This window comes from Eretmochelys imbricata, chromosome 1 (genome assembly GCF_965152235.1).
Source record: "Eretmochelys imbricata isolate rEreImb1 chromosome 1, rEreImb1.hap1, whole genome shotgun sequence".
In the NCBI taxonomy this organism is placed as follows: domain Eukaryota; kingdom Metazoa; phylum Chordata; order Testudines; family Cheloniidae; genus Eretmochelys; species Eretmochelys imbricata.
In genome coordinates this window covers 41,120,544-41,138,351 of record NC_135572.1, presented here as the reverse complement: position 1 = coordinate 41,138,351, position 17,808 = coordinate 41,120,544, and the positions used below count along the sequence as shown (strand labels likewise).

The 17,808-nt window shown below is 43.2% G+C and overlaps 1 protein-coding gene across 8 annotated transcripts in view; it reads right to left on the bottom strand.

Moving 5' to 3' along the window:
• ZMYM2 (zinc finger MYM-type containing 2) overlaps nt 1-17,808 on the bottom strand; it is a 178,085-nt gene that overhangs the window by 85,660 nt on the left and 74,617 nt on the right. For 7 of the 8 annotated variants that reach the window (XM_077809171.1, XM_077809145.1, XM_077809178.1 and 4 more), the window contains 2 exons: nt 1,094-1,244; nt 3-118 (listed from right to left, as the gene is read on the bottom strand). The exons of the other annotated variant lie outside the window; for it this stretch is intronic. In XM_077809171.1, coding sequence (XP_077665297.1) covers nt 3-118; nt 1,094-1,244 — 267 coding nt within the window. The remainder of the gene's footprint in view (nt 1-2; nt 119-1,093; nt 1,245-17,808) is intronic. 8 annotated transcript variants of the gene reach the window in all.

Sequence of the window (17,808 nt, the reverse complement as noted above, 5' to 3'; positions counted from 1 at the left end):
ACCTGAAATTTAGCTACACAACTGGAACTGCAAAAGTTGTACAGTTTTCCATCAGGCATTGTGGCTTGATATTGAGGTAAAGTGTTTCGTTTACAAAAGTGGCAAATAATTCCCATACCTAAAAGAAAAACGTAGTTTACAAAGAAAATAAATACAAGTAGTAGTGTAGAAATTTACTGGGTTATAATTTACCACTTCCTCTCATTTTATTAATGTAAAATCTAAACTTCATAATTAAATTTTCCTACCAAAAACACTACTAGGCTCTGAAAATCTCACACACACGAGACAGGAAAATATACATTTTAGTTCTTCCTGATCTTCTTTGTTAAACCTCAAAGTTAAAGTATTGTCGTGTTCCTATCAAAAACTTATTAGTATTTCCAATTTGGTGAACAAACTAATTCACTCTGTCTCCTTTTCCCACTCAGACATCTTGACAGATTTATACACCCCTTTCCCAGAATAAATGTCTTGGCTAAATGACGTATCTCGTGAAAGACACACAGTTGCAATGTCTCATGCATATGGACGGAATTTATTCAGTATTGGATGGTATCAAATATGAAAAAGTACCACGTACATGCATGAAGACTGTACTCTGTAGTACTCTGACTCTGTAGCATCACTGGTGTACACTATTTAATATGTCTCAATGTCCGTCCATCCCCTCCCCCAGTAACCTACAAGCCTCAATACACTGGAAAACTTTTTTTTTTTGGGCGGGGGGAGATTTGGGAATCAATATGCTAAAAGGAAGAGAGGGTTACAATATTCCAAATGGGAGATGACCAGAGCAGGGACTAAAATATTACAAGTCTAGAATATAAAAAGACAGTATGTTTTTCCTTTAAAATCTGCAAAACACTCAGATACAATAGTGATGAGTGTAATTTTAAAACCTACATGAATTTATATTCTAAAACAGAAAAAATAATCTTAGTACGAAGTGAGACTACTTTTGCAAATCTTATGTCTTTTCTTCTTCACAAGAGAAATAAACAGAAGTAAAACATGGAAATAAAAAAAAAAAAGTGTTTTAATTCAAATCTACTCTTATCAGTGATGAAAAGCCACCATCCTTTTCACTTACTTTGTGATTTTGCATATTTTGCTTTGTGTGTGTTCATGCATGCAGTTGAGCAGTATGGCTCCATATATCCATTAGGTCCTATGCACTGAGTCATTTCAAAAAACCTGCACTGAGCTCTGCAACCAGTACAAGTTGTTAATTTGCCATATTTCTAAAACATAAAACAAAGCAAAACAATGCATTAGTCATGACTTTAAGTTACATTACACTAAGTACATAGGAAGATACATTTTCTGCTATTCTCACCTCATTAGAATCTTCCTGTATTACATAAAAGATCTAGAACATTTATTTTGGCAGGGAAGGATGGCTTGGCTAAAAATAAATATTTTTTTAAATTTAAAGCGTATTGAAAAAAATTTTGTGAACTGTGTTAGAGCCTAGGTAAGTCTGAGTGGTTACAATAGTTTGGAGGTAACGACATTTATCCCTTCCTGCTAGTGGATAAATGGTGTAATGAAAGAAGAGTCTTTTCATGGAGGGAGGTGGGGCGGAAAACTAAAGTTTAAAATAAGGGATACTCTAAGCTCCAAAAAGGACTTCACCCAAGCAGGAAGAAAGGGCACAAGCAATTAGGCACCAAAATAGAACTCAGTAGGATATATGGAAAGTGGGATTTTATGTTAAATGCTAAAAAAGAAAGATTAAAAATGCTTTCATGAAGTTGAAATAAAATACATGGAATCTCTCTGTTTATAGACATGCTTGCCAGAAGCTGTGAATAGGCAACAGGGGATGAATCACTTGATGATTATCTGTTCTGTTCATTCCCTCTGGGGCACCTGGCATTGGCCACTGTCAGAAGACAAGATATTAGGCTAGATGGATCTTTGGTGTGACCCAGTATGGTCATTCTTATGTAAGCAGTAAAACAGGTTTCATCTTAAACCGCTCCCAAGGTAATTTTAGATATAAAGTGGTCATGCTCTTGTGCACCAGTATCTTATAGAAATACCCTGTACTTGACCTTCCACGCTAAATGACTCTCATAAGACTATCAGTAGCAAAATAATTACTGGTGAAATACAACCAACTTTCAGTGGGATCAAACGCTCCACTGAGGTTGCCTGATGTTATGCTATACCATGGCTACGATGAATATTGCTGTAGCCAGCAGAGCTAACATTAATATTGTTAGAGCTGAAGTTTTCTGGCTCTGACAAATCCTGAAGAGTGGATTTCTCTTAACTTTACAATATCTTGGGGCTCCTGTCCTGATGCAGTTGAGCCACGTCTAGAAGAGTTTCTATGTACATCAACTGATGACCCAACTGCAAGTTGAGACTTTGGGTGAACTCTAGGTAATTACAACACCGTGATGGTGACCAGTTGATTTTAGACACTCCTCACCCCCATCAGTAGTATCATTCCACCCCACAAGAGCACTCTCAAACCGTGCAGGTAAGTCAAACTAAGCCAAGGTAATCACTTAATGAACACAAGTAGTACAGATGCCAACACAAACAGAATACACAAAATGGATAGTGCTGATGTCTTATATGAATTTGATACACATCTCAGTTAAGTAAGGATCCAAATGTACACAGAAGCATCAACAAGATACAACACAAAGCCAGTGGCCTCTATCTAGTAGTAGTATACTTGCTCGTAGGTGACCATCTTGAATTTTTCCTTTGAGGGATTACTGATTCATATATCATTATGTTGGATGAAGCCCTTCTAACATTTTAGGTATCTGGAAGCACCTGGAATAAAATCTGTTCCCTAATTTTGTCCAGTAGCCCATGCTTGATGGTAGACTTTTTCAAGAGGAATTTTCTGCAGCATCTTTTCCTAGTAGTTTCCCAAAATCATTCAACATCCAGGGCCCTTCCACTTCTATCAGTCAAGGGGAGGATGTAAGGACATAATTATCCTGTTTGCTGAGGGAACCTCGTTTGGGTACTTTTGGCTCTCTTAGTCTTTAAGGATTTATCATCAGTGACTTAGTCAAATCCAGAAGTCTATGCAGTCACTGGAGAAACTTGTGGAAGGTCAGTTCTTCCAGATCAGAGAGTCTATAAAATTCTCTCGCCTCTGTAAAATGCGCACACACACACACACACACACACCACTCACCCCAATTTGGTGAATTAATTTGCAACGGATAACAAAGCCTCATGGTACTCCAAAGAGTTTGGCTTCATGACCTGTGCAAGCCACTTTGAGGCATCCTGTGTTGTTGATCCGTTCTGCTTCAAGAGTGGCTGGGTCTGTGCTTATGTGGACAATCCTAGCACCAAGAAGGAGGGATTCAACTCTGGCTTCTATTTAGAGAATCAATCCTTTGAAGGATTCCAGACCAATTTCATGCCCAGCTTACTGGAGATTCTCAGGAGTGCTTCTTGGGGAGTTTGCTCGTTGCGGGTGACATTTCTAATCAGACATATGACACCCACATAATTCACTCAACTCCCAAGCAAATGCAAAAGACATGCTCACCTGTGAGGAATATCTTGTAGCAGCACTTCTTGAAACCATGTAAAGCAAAATTTAAAGAACTTAGCTATACGGAGCACAGTAAAGACCTCAAGGTAAAGTCTATGGAGGACTAGAATCCAGGAAGAAAGCCCTAAGAGCATTGAGTAATTACTCCAAAATCTATGCAGATAACCACTCAAAAGGTTCTAAGCAAAATCTGGAAGCACCGATGCAATTATGCTAAAAGGGAACTTTATAGATTGATTCTGCTCGTGGACACAGTCTGACAGCAGGAATGCAGTACGCAGGAGGTCAGACCAAATGATCTCGATGGTCCAATTTGGCTTTTACGTCTATGACAAATCACTGAAGCCTCCACAGGATTCTGGACTGGAAGAAGAGATCAAAATTAAACTGTCAGGCCTTGAAGGCTATCAGCACTCCACAGTATAGAAAAACAGAGATGCAAAAAAAATGAGATTTATTATACATTGACTGAATGTTGGGGGAACACTCTGAAGGATATCCTATGTCTAACAAAGGAATGGTGGACAAAACAGAGTTGCAAAGGCAGCCAGAAAAGGTCACAGAGACCTTATTGCATGTCTGGAATAAGGAAATGGCGTTTAGTATACAATCAGTAGCATAAGTAGCCAGGAGAGCTGGCTGTATTTTAAAGAATCCTTATTCAGGTTACAGGGACAAACCATTCCGATGTGTAGAAAGAATAGTAAATATGGCAGGCGACCAGCTTGGCTGAACAGTGAAATCCTTGCTGATCTTAAATACAAAAAAGAAGCTTACAAGAAGTGGAAGATTCGACAAATGACGAGGGATGAGTATAAAAATATTGCTCGGGCATGCAGGAGTGAAATCAGGAAGGCCAAATCACACCTACAGTTGCAGCTAGCAAGAGATGTTAAGAGTAACAAGAAGGGTTTCTACAGGTATGTTAGCAACAAGAAGAAAGTCAAGGAAAGGGCGGGCCTCATACTGAATGAGGGAGGCAACCTAGTGACAAAGGATGTGGAAAAAGCTAATGTACTCAATGCTTTTTTTGCCTGTCTTCACAAACAAGGTCAGCTCCCAGACTACTGCACTGGGCAGCACAGCATAGGGAGGAGGTGACCAGCCCTCTGTGGAGAAAGAAGTGGTTCAGGACTATTTAGAAAAGCTGGACATGCACAAATCCATGGGGCCAGATGCGCTGCATCCGAGAGTGCTAAAGGAGTTGGCAGATGTGATTGCAGAGCCATTGGTCATTATCTCTGAAAACTCATGGCAATCGGGGGAAGTCCCGGACGACTGGAAAAAGGCTAATGTAGTGCCCATCTTTAAAAAAGGGAAAAAGGAGGGTCCTGGGAACTACAGGCCAGTCAGCCTCACCTCAGTCCCTGGAAAAATCATGGAGCAGGTCCTCAAGGAATCAATTCTGAAGCACTTATGGGAGAGGAAAGTGATGAGGAACAGTCAGCATGGATTCACCAAGGGCAAGTCATGCCTGACTAACCTAATTGCATTCTATGACGAGATAACTGGCTCTGTGGATGAAGGGAAAGCAATGGGCATGGTGTTCCTTGATTTTAGCAAAGCCTTTGACACAGTCTCCCACAGTATTCTTGCCAGCAAGTTAAAGAATTATGGGCTGGATGAATGGACTAGAAGGTGGATAGAAAGCTGGCTAGATTGTCGGGCTGAAAGGGTAGTGATCAATGACTCCATGTCTAGTTGACAGCCGGTATCAAGCAGAGTGCCCCAAGGGTCGGTCCTCGGGCCGGTTTTGTTCAATATCTTCATAAATGATCTGTAGGATGGTGTGGATTGCACCCTCAGCAAGTTTACAGATGACACTAAACTGGGAGGAGAGGTAGATACGCTGGAGGGTAGGGATAGGATACAGAGGGACCTAGACAAATTGGAGGATTGGGCCAAAAGAAATCTGATGGAGGTTCAACAGGGACAAGTGCAAAGTCCTGCACTTAGGACGGAAGAATCCCATGCACCGCTACAGACTAGGGACCAAATGGCTAGGCAGCAGTTCTACAGAAAAGGACCGAGGGGTTACACTGGACAAGAAGCTGGATATCAGTCAACAGTGTGCCCTTGTTGCCAAGAAGGCCAATGGCATTTTGGGATGTATAAGTAGGGGCACTGCCAGCAGATCGAGGGACATGATTGTTCCCCTCTATTTGATACTGGTGAGGCCTCATCTGGAGTACTGTGTCCAGTTTTGGGCCCCACACTACAAGAAGGATGTGGAAAAATTGGAAAGAGTCCAGCAAAGGGCAACAAAAATTATTAGGGGACTGGAACACATGACTTATGAGGAGAGGCTGAGGGAACTGGGGATGTTTAGTCTACAGAAGAGAAGAATGAGGGGGGATTTGATAGCTGCTTTCAACTACCTGAAAGGGGGTTCCAAACAGAATGTCTCTAGACTGTTCCCAGTGGTAGCAGATGACAGAACAAGGAGCAATGGTCTCAAGTTGCAGTGGGGGAGATTTAGGTTGGATATTAGGAAAAACTTTTTCACTAGGAGGGTGGTGAAACACTGGAATGCGTTACCTAGGGAGGTGGTGGAATCTCCTTCCTTAGAAGTTTTTAAGGTCAGGCTTGACAAAGCCCTGGCTGGGATGATTTAATTGGGGATCGGTCCTGCTTTGAACAGGGGGTTGGACTAGATGACCTCCTGAGGTCCCTTCCAACCCTGATATTCTATGATTTTATGATTCTATGATAAGAAGGTGTCATGGCCCACTACCAGTGTTTCAGAGATTCAAACAGACTTGCAATTAAAGAAGTTCGTATTCTGCTTCATGCTGCAAGCTTGAAACATTACAGTGAGAAAAATCTGTGCTGATGGTATCTAGACAGAATCTCCAAATCCAAACCTAGAGATCTTAATTTGCTTAATGTTTTTATTTTATACTAGAAAGCCAATGTCTTTATATTTTCATCCCATGAGTTTCTATATGGACATAAACTGTACCATAAGTAATACAGTTTTCCCAGTGGTACATTAAGGTGTAATTCTATGGAAAGATTCTGGAGGTATCATAACAACAAAGCTCTCACTGTTTGTCACTGACCCCTACAAGGAGATTTTAACACTTTTGCAGTATTGATAGTACAGTGTTTACCACAATATTTTGTATACAAAAATCTCCCTCTCCAATCCCGTTATTATTTCTTCCAACCCTAACTACTGTGCCATCTTTTCTGCAGAATCTTTTTTCCATATCTTGTTTCTACTCTTGTTGGCCCGCCACCAAACTAGTAAATTTGTATGTTAAAACCATCTGCAATCCCAAAAGCATATTAAGTGTATAAACTTTTCAGCTTTTACTTTATGTTAAGTACTAAACAGTATTAGAGACAGTACAGGTGTCTCAGATGGCTTTTGTATGAAATGGTTCTGAGAGACTACAAAAGATGGTTTCCATTTATTCTGCAGTTCTGCTGGTGAGGACCTGCTGTAAAATCTAACCTTTGCTGTAGAAATGAATGATGGAATCTAACTCTTCTTTAACACACAAACAAGTTTCTCTCTCATACAGTTGTGAAGGCAACTATCAAAACTCAAAAATATAACCCCAAGTGGTGTTCTCGATTTCCAAGGTAACAGAAAATCTGCATCAATAGTTCTGAGAAATGTAATGCTCTCCCTTTAATCACAAAGGGCTATTGTTTTTATTTGTTAAGCATCAACAATATGCTCAGTCCAATAGACAAGATAAATAATAAGACAGTCCTGACCCTGGAAGCATTACAATCCTGAAAACAGAAGGAAAAAAGATAAACCAAGATACACTAAGAGAGTGAGAGGAAGAAGTTACCTTAGATAAATTTTTAAAGTCTTAAATATTGTGGGCCTTAAGGAAAAAATGGGTCTTCAGACAGGATGCAAATAAAGAAACTATAGAGATCCTCAACACCGGAATTGAAAAGGCTTTCCAAGCAGGGGCAGCTTGAAGACTGACCGAAGGAAAAGGAAATAAAGCAATCAAGAGGGCCCTGAAGCTAGCATCGCTGGCAGCCCAACACTGTAGCATTTAATTTCAGAAAGGGGAACTACACAAAAATAAAGAAGTTAGTGAAACAGAAATTAAAAGGTACAGAGCCAAAACTGAAATCCCTGCAACCTGCATGGAAACTTTTTAAAGACACCATAATAGAGGCTCAACTTAAATGTATACCCAAATTAAAAAACATAGTAAGAGAACCAAAAAAGGGGCACTGTGGCTAAACAACAAAGTAAAAGAAGCAGTAAGAGGCAAAAAAGCATCCTTTAAAAGTGGAATTTAAATCACAGTGAGGAAAATAGAAAGGAGCATACACTCTGGCAAATGAAGTATAAAAATATAATACTTTTTATTATTAAGACAAAAAAGAATTGGAAGAACAGCTAGCCAAAGACTCAAAGTAATAGCAAAAAAAATTTTAAGTACATCAGAAGCACGAAACCCACTAAACAACCAGTGGGGCCACTGGAAGATCGAGATGCTAATGGAGCACTCAAGGACGATAAGGCCATTGCGGAGAAACTAAATGAATTCTTTGCATTGGTCTTCATCGCTGACGATGTGAAGGAGATTCCCAAACCTGAGCCATTCTTTTTAGGTGACAAATCTGATGAACCATCCCAGATTGAGGTGTCATTAGAGGTGGTTTTGGAACAAATTGATATTACTGTTTAGTTTAAGTCACCAGGACCAGATGGTATTCACCCAAGAGTTCTGAAGGAACTCAAATGTGAAATTGCAGGACTACTAACTGTACTCTGTAACCTATCATTTAAATCAGTTTCTGTACCAAATGACTGGAGGGTAGCTAACGTGATGCCAATTTTTAAAAAGGGCTCCAGAGGTGATCCCGGCAATTAAAGGCCGGTAAGTCTGACTTCAGTACTGGGCAAACTGGTTGAAACTATAGTAAAGAACAAAATTGTCAGACACATAGATTAACAACAGGTTTAAACAAACAAAAGGATATATTTCTTCACACAACGCACAGTCAACTTCTGGAACTGTTTGCCAGAGGATGTTGTGAAAGCTAAGACTAACAGGGTTCAAAAAAGAACTAGATAAATTCATGGAGGATAGGTCCATCAATGGCTATTAGCCAGGATAGGCAGGGAAGGTGTCCCTAGCCTCTGTTTGTCAGAAGCTGGGAATGAGCATCAGGGAATGGATCACTTGATGATTACCTGTTCATTCCCTCTGGGGCACTGTCATTGGCCACCGTCAGAAGACGGGATACTGGGCTAGATGGACTTTTGGTCTTACCCAGTATGGCTGTTCTTACGATAAAGGGGGTAGGAAGGAATACAAAGGAACTTCTTAACTTTTCAAACTGATGGTGACTTTAAACATTACTATTTCATTGTTCATTTTAGAAATACGAGGAAACTCAGAGAGCTAATATGATAGTTAGATGTGGTGGCAGAGATGGTAGCTGACGAAGACTGACAGATTTCAACCTTCCACCCCTATTTCCAGTTATCTTCAACTATGCCCATAAGGAAGTACAGAAAAGCAGATGGGTTCCCTCCACAAAAGCTATACAACAGGATATAAAAACTCTTTCTATGCCTTCCCAAAGGGTCATTTACCCAACTGCCAAGACTTCCAGTTTTCCACCATCCTCTACAGTACACTGGCATAGCCAGAATCAAAGGCAAGTTTTAAGATCACAAATTAAGGGAGAGCATAAATTAAAAATATGAAATAAAATAATTAAAATAAAATAAATTGTTTAGATAATGGCATAGAGAGTACACTTCTAAATTTGCAGAGAATACCAAGCAGGGAGGGATTACAACTGCTTTCGAGGATAGGATTAAAATTAAAAAAGCTCTGGACAAACTGGAGAAATGATCTGAAGTAAATAGGATGAAATTCAATTCGGACAAATGCAAAGTACTACATTTAGGAAGGAACAATCAACTGGACGCATACAAAATGGGAAATGACTACATAGGAAGGTATACTTTGGAAAGGGATTTGAGGGGTATAGTGACTCACAAGCTAAATATGAGTCAATAGTGTAGCACTGTTGCAAAAAAAGCTTACATCATTCTGGAATGTATTAGCAGGAGTGTTGTAAGCAACACACAAGAAGTAATTCCTTCTGCTCTACTGTGCGCAGATTAGGCCTCAGGTGGAGTAATGTATCCAGTTCTGGGCATCACATTTCAGGAAGGATGTGGACAAATTGGAGAAAGTCCAGAAGAGAGCAACAAAAATGATTAAAGGTCTAGAAAACATGACCTAGGTGGGAAGACTGAAAAAAAATGGGTTTGTTTAGTCGTCGTCCCCGCCCATCCCCACATCCCTTCAGTGGCAGGGCTCTGGGCTTTACCCTTGGAGTGGTGGGGCTCTGGACTTTAGCCCCACCCCACCCCACCCGGCTTCAGCAGGGCAAGTCTAACGGGGGGGGGGGGGGGTCCCTGAAGAGGAACAGGGAAGAGGGCTGGGAGAGAGAAATGGAGGGAACAAATTGAAGAGAACACACCAATTCTACTATGTGCAAGACCCATTGGTCTGAGCAGTGGCGTAGCCAGGTGGAAAAAACAGGGGGAGCGTAGATAAAAAAGGCGCCACCCTCTGGTACTCAAGGACCCCCCTCCGCCACCGCAATGCCGCCGAAGACCAGAGCGAGTGAAGGACCCAATGTCGAAGTGCTGCTGAAGACCCAGAGCGCCACCGGGCGAGTATCGGGGGTGGCGCCTTTTTTTATCTCCACTCCCCGACCCGCCACTGAAGACCCGGAGCGCCAGCGGGTGAGTAAAAATGTAAAAGGCGCCGAAGATTTTAAAAGGCGCTACTTCTGCTCGGTAGGGGAGCAGCCGCTGCACCGCTCCTCCCTAGCTACGCTACTGGGTCCGAGGTGATCCAGGCCCAGGCATGGTAGAAATGAGATAGACTGTTCACAAAACGGTGAAAAGGATCTGGTCTGATGCATCACACCCAGGCACCCCTTCAAAGGGCAAGTCCTGAATTGTTTGCTGGACCTTTTGCGGAAGGCTCGAAGCCTGCAGCCACAAGCTCCTTCTCACAGCAATGGTGGTTGAGATAATGCGGGTTGCTGAGTCCATTGAGTCTAGAAAGGCTTGCAAGGAGGTTCTTGGTCTGGCCTGGATTCAGTTGGAAGCAACTCTTTAAACATGGTCAGAGTGTCCCAAGAATTAAAATTGTAGCAGCTGAGGACTGCTTGCTCGTTGGCAATACGAAGCTGGAGTCCTCAAGTAGAGCAGACCTTTCGGCTGAAGAGGTCCAGCTTCTTCGCCTCTTTATAGTTGGGCATTGGTCTCTGCTACCCTTACCTCTCCTTTTCATTTGCGGCCACCACAATTAATGTGCCCGGCTGAGGGTGAGTAAATAGGTACTCAACCCTTTTGAGGGTACAAAGGATTTTCTTTCCACTCCTTTGGCTGGGGGGGCAAGAGAGGCAGGTGTCTGCCATAGAGTCTTGGTGGTGTTTTGGATGGTCTTAATCAGGGGTCAGGCCACCCCTGAAGGAACTTTGGGTGTCAGTATGTCCACCACAGGGTCAGTTTCCTTCGACACCTCTTCTGCCTGGAGGCCCAAGTTTAAGCCACTCTCTTGAGTAGCTCCTGGTGTGCTCTGTTGTCCATAGCTAGTAATGTGGCAGACGAGCCAGTCATTACCTTGTCAGGGGAGGATGAGGATGATGCCCTTGGTGGCACTGGGTCCTCTCGTCCCTGCAGGTTGTGGAGATCCCCCCTGTGCTGATATCTCTTGCATAGTGCCAGGGACGATACTGGCCCTGGTGCTGGCTTCGGAGCCTAGCAGTGGTTCTTCAGCAATAGATGATGTTGGGGTAACCCGCCTTTCTGAGGTGACCAACAGAGACCTCGAGCCTGGCCCTTGGGCTTAGTGGTACACCCACATAGTCCAGAAGGGCCACTGCTAGCCCCCTGCTATTTTGGTGGCCAGGGCATCCTGAACTACTGCCCCTCCTCCTGTCTTGATTGGTGCTGAGAGCAGCGCTGGCTCTCTTCTGACATGTACAACTCCAACTGAGCCCAAAGATGACTCAATTCTTGGTGACCACAGTGGTGCCGAACAAGGCATTGCCAGAGAGAATTGCCGAGGGGAAGGCGACCAGTGCCACCTCATGGCAGGTTTATTGTTAGAAAGCATAGCACCTCTCTGTGGTGTCAGGGGCAGTGCCAGGGACAGTGAAGCTGTCACAGCTATGAGGTTCCTGGCCGCCCAGAACATGTCCTGGGTAGACAGAAGATCCAGCTCCTCAACCTGGCTCTCCCGCACAGGGAATCCACCAGTACTGGAATCAATAGACCTGTCTGTGCGGTCGGAGTCAGGAGTGCCAGTTTAGCTAGAGCAGGGGCTCAGTGTCCTGCCATGAGACACATTCCACTAGCGCTTTCATGCTCCACTGCTCTAGTTGTAGACGAATGCCCTCTCTCAGATTTATTTTGCTTGTTGTGTGGCACCGGCGAATGAGAGCAGTGCTTGGTAGCCGCACTGGAATTGTTCGGTGCCAGGGAGCGGCAGTGCCGAGAGTCTCTAGACCCGAAGTCCTTTTATGACACTGCAGCCTCTCTCACTGAGGCTGGTGTCTTCTGTACTGAAGCACTGGGTTTCAGATCCGACACAGACTGGGGACGGAGAGCTGGCTCCATGAAGAGAAAGTTTAACCTAAAGTCCCTCCCCTTCTTGGTTCTTGGGTGGAAGCTTTCAACAGGTGCAAGATCTGCAGTCTGGTGTGCTTCTCCCAAGCACTTTAAACAAGAGTCTTGGGGATCGCCCCAGGAATAGGCTTCTGACAGGACCCACATAATTTAAACCCTTGAGACTGAGGCATGCCCACCTGTAGCCTATATGGTACCAAGTACAAAAGCTGACTATTTCAAAACTGTCAACTCAGTGGGAGACAGAAGTCTTTTTGGAGCAGATGCCTTAAGAGGTGAGGCAGTGTTCCTCTTCCTGAGACCTCTGGATCCTTCCCCTTTCTGGAGGAGTGTTGAGCCGAGGTAAAAGCGGCACTAGATCTGTCCGCAGACTGAGGTATGGGGGGGTTCTGCCACCTGGCTCTGAAGCAGCATGAAAGGGCGCTCCATCATAAGAAGCCTGAGCTTGATCTCCCAGTTCTTACTGTCTCTGGATTTAATGGCTAAACAGAAGTTATAGTCCCATGGGATGTGCAACCTTCCTAGACAGCAAATGCACTTGGAGGTGCCGTCACTAACTGTGATGGCCTCCCAAGCAACCAAGGCAGTGTTTGAAGTCTGAAGAGTCATAAATGTCCTCCTGAGGAAGGCAAGCATCTCCAAATAGAGAAGAGAGGGGAAAAGGCACTCCTCTCACTAGCAAAACAAAAACAAACCTAAACTGACACTACGCAAAACGTTCTAATTTGACAAGACATGCTCAAGGCAGATACACTAAAGTTGGGTCTCAGGCTGAGGCAACTGAGAAAAACTGATAGCAGTTCATCCACACAGCCCTGTATAGCCTCAGTGTGGGGCCAGAAGATGTGTAGGCTGCACACAAGGGCCAAATGGGTACAGCTAGTGAAAATCTCCAATCGACAGCAAATGGGGTGCATGTGTATCTTAACTGGAATGCCCATAGGGACACGACTCAAAGAAGAAGGGGATCAAGAGAGCAAGATGCTTTCCTGAGGGACTGAATGTCAAGTGCCTCAGAGAGCAAGGAAAGCAGAGAAACAAATACCGAGTGGGGACTGGTACTAGAATGGTAGTAGATTGTTTCTTGTATTAACAGAGTCTTCTGTGAATTTAGCTAGAAGTGGTGGTAAACCATTAGGAGACAAGGGCAACCTGCGCTTCTACACAGAAGAAATTGTAAATGGTATGGTACAGTATTACCCAATGCCTTTAGAAAGGAGATGGGGAATGTTTTGTAACGTTCTTCTATCCTCCAATTCCCCTAGCAAGTGAAAAATTTAGAGTAACTGACGACATTTTTAGATCTGATAGTGGACACGGGGATAGGACCTCTATTTTTCAAGTTATCGATGTGTGTATTTGACAGTCCATAGCTGGTCCACATCCCAAGAGGAATTTGAAAGTGCAGAAAGCATTTCTTATCTTTCTAGAGGAGAAAGCAACAACAAGATATATAGGCTGTATAGGAGAATGAAAAATCGGGGAAAGATTAATCTAAATTTGATGGCAACAAGCTCTGGTTTCTGAAACTCACTGACTAAACTGACCAAGTTTTGCAACAGCTCAAGGTAAATTAATGGAGTTCTTACTGAACATAAAAAAAGAACAATACCATATCTTTAGCAACTGATGCTTTTTCAAATTTTATTCTGCCCCTAAATCTTCAATATGCTACTTATTTTTGTACTGACAGGCATAGTTGCTTACATAAATTATTTGGGGGAACTAAGATTTTGGTGGCTAGATAGGAGAAAATTTACACTTGCAGCAGTTCGATGGGATAAGCATATTAACTGTATAGTTCTGCTAAAATGAACAGAAAGTAACGTTGGTATTTATATTACCAACGTTACATTTCAAAGGTAACAGCTATTAGAAAGGAAGGGCAGTTCACACCTCACATCTTTGTTTAAAAAATTATCTAAATTCAGGATACACTGCATATTTTACTGTTTACTCTTGAAAAGTTCTCGGCAACACCATTAAGTCTTGAAACACTTTAAAAATGGAAGATTAAATCCTAGTAAACTCTGCAACAAGTGGTAGATTTTGCAGCTAAACTTAACACCAAGGAAAGCGCAATTCTCTTTCAACAGAATAGGAACAGAGAAAGCTTGTCTTGTTCATGATATTGAGGGTGGAGGTAGGAAAGACTACAGATTACATGAGACAACAAGGTGAAGAGGTGAGCCAAGAAACTCAGCGTGCCCAGTGAAGTCCCCTGTGGTGATCAGTCAGAAAGCTGTCAGAGAAAGAAGGGGGCTAGCAGTAAACCAGAGTCTGAGCAGAGAGGAGTGTGATAAATGGAGAGAAGTTCAAAAGAGGAGACAAAGATTTGAGAAGAAAGGTGAGTTTGCCTTCTGCTTCTATGGCAGCCTCAGGGAAGAGATGCTGCACAGATGCTCTATGCAGATGCTGAGTTCAGTGTAACAGGAAAGATACCAGAGTTTGAGCAATATGGAAGATCTGCCAGAGTTTGCAGCAAATGATTTCCCTGTTGGGCCAGTACAGGAAGGGCAATGTGTATCAAGGACATTGGGACCAAAGGGAGGAGGAGGAGGGACAAACCCACAAAGTATCTGGGCGTACTTTCTGCACAGGTTTCAACCTGAAGCACTAAAAAAGAATGGAGACAGGAGGCCCATTTCTTTCAGAACTAAAGATCAGGACAATCTTTAAGATTTTAAATGAGCCTCATGATACTTTATCCATATTCTGCTTTTTAAACTCTTTGGGGTTTGACAATACATGTGAGAGTGGACTAGTAGAGCTTCTCCCCAGGCAGTTAAGATTTCAGCACAATTTGGAAAGCTTCAATAAAACATTTATAATCATACTTCAGACTGCCATGTATAACAGTTAAATTACTCAACCCTCCTGTATTAGACGCCAACAGCCACAGAAATTAGATCTGGAAGATTAGGTAATCCTATCTCTTCCCTTGCCAAGGCAATGTAGTGTCGGATTAATAGGGCTCATACCCACAGACTGAAACATTCTCCCAAAATGCAGCCACATTAGCATCTATGCAAAATAATAAATGATCAGCACTTTAATAGCAGAACTGACGTGCATGATGACACTGTACAGACAAGGTCCTTAATTCAAAGAGTTTACAGCCTAATTTGAAGGCTCACAGAGCATGGTATGATCGAGGACACCAAATAAACCAATTTGCAGTACTGTTCTGATAAGAACAATATTTTAAGGTTAGTTCAACATGTTTGTTTTTTGGTGTTTTATGGGCATGATCATGTGGGAAAGGAGAAAATAGTGCCTGTGTGCAAGTTAGGAGAGCTGAATGTTCTAAGAGGGATTTCAAGGAGAACAGAGGTTCCTTGGTGAATAGATAAAGCAAAGACCCTTCCAAGCATAGGGACCAGAATTTTAAAAATTAAGGAGTTGTGAGAGAGAAAAAAATAAAACATTAAAGAAGAATAGATAAAGCAGAGAGCATGACAGAAAAACAAATTCCTTTCATGCTGTACTTGTCACAAATGAACCACTAGGAGGGGCGGAGGATGTATAGCTTTTAGTTTTGCAGCATGTTATGGTGATGGATCCTTGTTTAAACAAGGAATACAACCAGAAGCTCTGTCACTCCTTTACAGTTCTCACTCACATTTGAAAGGAAGGCTATGACTAGATAAAGAACTGGTACTAAGTCCATTCTCTTACTTGAAAAATCTCTAAATGGCTTGTGCTCAATTGGTTAGCTCTCACCACAACACGCAAGATGAACAGGTTTTAAAGTAAGCCTCCACAAGTCGAGTGGGGCTCTCCCCCTTTTTCCTGTCAGCATACCAAGACCTCGATTGCTTGGAAACAACCTAGAGAGTTAGGTCCAAATGCACATTCTAACAAGAAGGCAGGGAAAGAAAGAGTACTCTGCATAAGAAAAAAGCCAAATTTAAGACACTAAAGGGGTGTTCTGACCTGGAAAAAGGATCAAATGTTAACTCGTGATGAAAGGGCTGAGAGAGAGACGGAATTGGTACTCAGGCCAGGAACCGAGAATAGGCCTGGTCTGCAGTACAAAGTTAGGCCAATGAAAGACAGCTTGAGTCAACCTAGTTGTATATGTGTCTACACTTAAATTAATCTCCCACCACTCTAAGGCCACGTCTACACTACCTGCCAGATTGGCAGGTAGTGATCCATCTACTGGGGATCGATTTATTACGTCTAGTGTAGACGTGATAAATCGATCCCCAATCGCTCTGCTGTCGACTCTGGAACTCCACCAGGGCGAGAGGCGGAAGCGGATTCGGCAGGGGAGCGGCGGCTGTCGATCCCACGCCACGAGGACGCAAAGTAAGTGATTCTAAGTCGATCTAAGATACGTCGACTTAAGCTACACTATTCTCATAGCTGAAGTTGCGTATCTTAGATCGATCCCCCCCACCACCAGTGTAGACCAGGCCTAAGAGCCCCATTATGCCGACACAGTAACACCACCTCTCTGAGCAGCATAGAGCCAAGATCCATGTACAGTGCATGTCAGTCTCTAAGGTTCCATTAGTACTCCACAGTGCATGTAGACACTGCATTACTTATGTTGACCCTAATTGTCCTCCAGCAGCTGTCCCACAATGTCCTATACTGATCATTCTGGTCATCGTTGTGACCTCTACGGCTCACCAATTTTTGAAATTCCCTTTCCTGATTGCCTAGCTTGGCAACCACACCTAGCAGCTCTACATCATAGAGTGCAACAGGCCAGCTGACCACACTGGCTACACACTCCAAATGGGGTCCTGCCTGTAGTAGACATGAGATATTGGATCTCTTAGGCCTGTGGAGAGAAGAGGCTATGCAGGCACAGATCCAAACCAGCTACAGAAACTGACAACTACAAGCAGATTGCTCATGGGATGCAGGAGGAAGAGTATAAATGGAGGACAGCAGCAGTTCCCTATGAAACCAAGGAGCTGTGACAGGCATACCAGAAGGCTAGGGAGGCCAACAATTGATCCAGTGCCAAGCTGCAGACCTGCTGCTTTTATGAAGAGCTACAGGCCATATTCGTTGGAGACTCCACCACCAACCCCTCACAAACACACACACCCCAGCACAGTGGATACCTCCAAGGAGTCCAAGTCACAGGTCCCTGCCATGAACAGTGAGACTGAGAAGGTGGTGAGGGATGAGGAAGAGAAGGCAGCGTATGGGGGTTGGGTGACCAGGGAAATCCAGTAAGCAGTAAGCCACAACCGGTTTTTGACTCCACTTCAGTCTAGCCATTCGAGCATGGGCTAGGCCAGTGCAAGGAAGGGACCTCAGGTAAGTGTGTAGATAAACTTTCAATTACAGGGATGGCCCCACCCAAAGTAGAAGGATATAGCTTTTGACTTTCATTAATTTACTTGACTTGAAGACATACTGGTACAACCAAGAAAGCTGCTATGTGCTTTTCATTCCCCTCTAAAATTGGCAGGGGAGCCCATGAGGAGCAGTTTCTTTATGTACGTAGTGAGGGCCCTTGAATCCTCCTGAAAGATCTCAATGAAACTTTCGAGGTACTCTGCAATCCGCTGCCAAAGCTTTCTAAGGAGGGCTGCCTTATTTCTTCCTCTGTGTTAAGACACTTTCCAAAGCCACTCAGCAGTAACTTCAG